Raw genomic sequence first — 2,691 nt, 5'->3', positions numbered from 1 at the left:
CCGGCCTGCGCCAATGGCGAGCGGCGTTGCTGGAGCGCCCGCTGCCATAGGCGGGAGCGGGGCAGGGCTGGGGGTGGAAGCGCTCGACAGGGACGGGATAGATGAGGGCTGTGCGTCCCTGAGTGTGTGTCCGACGCCGCAGCCTCGGCCGGAGGTATCCTGAGATGAGCCTCGCCTGGCGGGCGCTCCGCGCCTTGCGGCTCCGGCTCTTGGGCCCCGCCAAGGAGCTGGTGGGCACCGACCAGTTCGGCAACAAGTATTACCGGGTGCCCAAGCACGAGACCCGCGCAGGTAAACAACGGCGGCAGTCGCGGGGGGGGCCGTGTCCCGCGGTCCGTGTCCCGCGGTCCGTGTCCCGCGGTCCGTGTCCTGCTCAGCGCTGTGCGCGGCGCCTTCGCGGCGGTTGACGGAAGCAAAATAGCGGGTGCTGAATGAAGGGAAGGGAAGGGAAGTGAGGGAAGGACGGGCCCGTCCCGTGCTTCGGGAAACACGAGCGGTTTCACAGGCTGGTGCCCTAATGCCAGAAAAACCCCTAAAACCGATCGTCTGAGGGTTTTAGAGCGCAGCCACCGCTCTGTAGGGGGGAGGTAGGCAGCAATGGTTTGTGGTAATCAGGAGCGCTTTTGCATGTCCTTTGAAGGATAGGGTCCAAAGAAGGGCAGTGAGGCTGGTGAAGAGACTGGAGCACAAGTCCTATGAGGACCGGCTGAGGGAACTGGGGTTGTTTAGCCCGGAGAAGAGGAGGATCGGGGAGACTTACCGATCTTTACAACTACCTGAAAAGAGGCTGTAGCCAGATGGGCATCGGTCTCTTCTCGCAGGCAACCAGCGGCAGGACGAGAGGAAATAGCCTTAAGCTGCTCCAGGGGAGGTTCAGGTTGGACACTGAGAAGAATTTCTTCACTTAAAGGGTGATTAGAGATTGGAATGGGCTGCCCAGGGAGGTGGTGGAGTCACCATCCCTGAAGGTGTTTAAGGAAAGACTGGATGTGGGACTTAGTGGTGGTGGTGTGTTCACGTGTAAGTTGGACTCCATGATCTCAGAGGTCTTTTCTAACCTAATTGATTCTGCGATTCTGTGAAATAATTTTTTAAATGTACGTTCATCCCACTTGTGCAGAAAAATACTTTTCTAGGTTTCTGCCTGTGTTCCAGGAGTCCAGATGCACTTACAGATCACATCGATCTCTACGGATGCCCTGTGTGTTCTGCACTATGTACAATTTATGGAAGGCAGGTTTCCTGAAGTTGTCCAGATGCACATGCTATAATGTTTTACAGTCTTCTTTTCTCTCCCTGCATAGGCTTGTTTATCTACTTGCTGTACTCCATATCTTTTCCATCAGCTAGAGTGTTCCGAGACTGTGGAGGCTTTTTACATGGTATTTTTCAGAGTACAAGGAGAAGCAGAAAGTCTGAGATAGTGCAGTCACTTAAGTCAGTACCCTTACATAAAGGGAGAAAGGGAACAGGTGCACACCTTCCCTTCAGAAACTTAATGTCTGCTGGAGTTATTTTCCTTCAGAGCAGTTCCCCTGACCTATTTTGCTGTGCAACTTCATGAAGAACTGGCAGTGACTTTAAGTCTACTCAAAAAGTGTCTGGGAAGATATTGTGAACACCGTTTTGTCAGCAGTGTGTTTTTCCTCAGGGTTAATGTGGTACTGTAGTGCTTCCAGGTTTTCTCCATCTTGCTTTCAGATTTTGATCTTGTCACTGCTGGAGTTCATGGTGACTTTGAGGAGTGTACAAAAGTCTTTATCTTTTAGCATACGGGAAGCAGTAAAAACTACAGTCACGTTTCTTCTGCGTGATTAATGCAGTGCCAGTCCTTATTAACAGTAAAAATGACTTCTTTTATCAGAACTACTGGTAGTCTTTTTCTCGATATTTGAATTTATGGTGGCATGCCTTTCACAGTGAAACCCCAATGCTGCAACTTTAGGGTTTATCTCTGTGTTTGGAATGGTAGTTGTGGTGCCATAGGAGGACAGGGCAGGTGGGACACAGCTACTGAACTCTGCAGGAGCACAGTATAAGAGGCTTTTAAGGTTAGTAATGAGTTGAAATAATTGTATCTAAGACCTCATCTAAGCTGAGTATTACACTCCAGAGCTGAAGTTGCTTTGATTTTCCTTTGAGCAGGAGGGGATGGCTCTGAAATGCTCTGCAGTTGCACCTCTGACTGAAGTCAGTGAGAGTAGCACTTATATGAATCTTCAGGTTCTTGCACATTAAATCTATTTTAGTGATACAGATGACACAATGCAGATCTGCTGAATTATCAGTATGCCTCTGTTATTAGATATTTCTCTCTCATTCTTCTGTTTGTTCAGCTTTCTTTCACTTGATACATTGAAAGTTCTGCACCACCAGCTCGCACTGGCACAATGTTTTACTGTCACCAAAAAGGAGAGATCTTCTCTTTCCTCTATTTTGTTTCTCACTGCCGCTAACTTTTCATGGTCATTTATTTGACATAGCAAATAGTTTTCTACTTCCTGTAGAAGACTTAATTAAAACCATAGCATAAAATGACTTGATGAAGAATAAATTGCAAGCTAGAACTGGCACAGAAGTGGGAATGAAGAGGATGAGCTCTTAGATAGCAAAAGGTACGCAAGATGTCTTGAAACATAGTGAAGAGCTAGAACTTTACAGAGTCTCTAATAATGCCTAACCATACTTACC

General features: G+C 48.2%; 1 protein-coding gene across 1 annotated transcript in view; it reads left to right on the top strand.

Moving 5' to 3' along the window:
- Positions 1–149: 149 nt before the first annotated feature.
- The window catches only part of NDUFAF2 (NADH:ubiquinone oxidoreductase complex assembly factor 2), a 48,624-nt gene continuing 46,082 nt past the window's right edge, over positions 150–2,691 (top strand). Inside the window, exon 1 of the mRNA XM_051788331.1 lies at positions 150–291. Coding sequence (XP_051644291.1) covers positions 165–291 — 127 coding nt within the window. The 5' untranslated portion in view covers positions 150–164. The remainder of the gene's footprint in view (positions 292–2,691) is intronic.

The sequence above is a fragment of the Manacus candei genome, unplaced genomic scaffold (genome assembly GCF_025592945.1).
Source record: "Manacus candei isolate 608988 ecotype Guabito, Panama unplaced genomic scaffold, ASM2559294v1 h1tg000024l, whole genome shotgun sequence".
Classification (NCBI taxonomy): domain Eukaryota; kingdom Metazoa; phylum Chordata; class Aves; order Passeriformes; family Pipridae; genus Manacus; species Manacus candei.
Note: the sequence above shows the minus strand (reverse complement) of the source record. Positions and strands in the feature narration are given on the sequence as shown.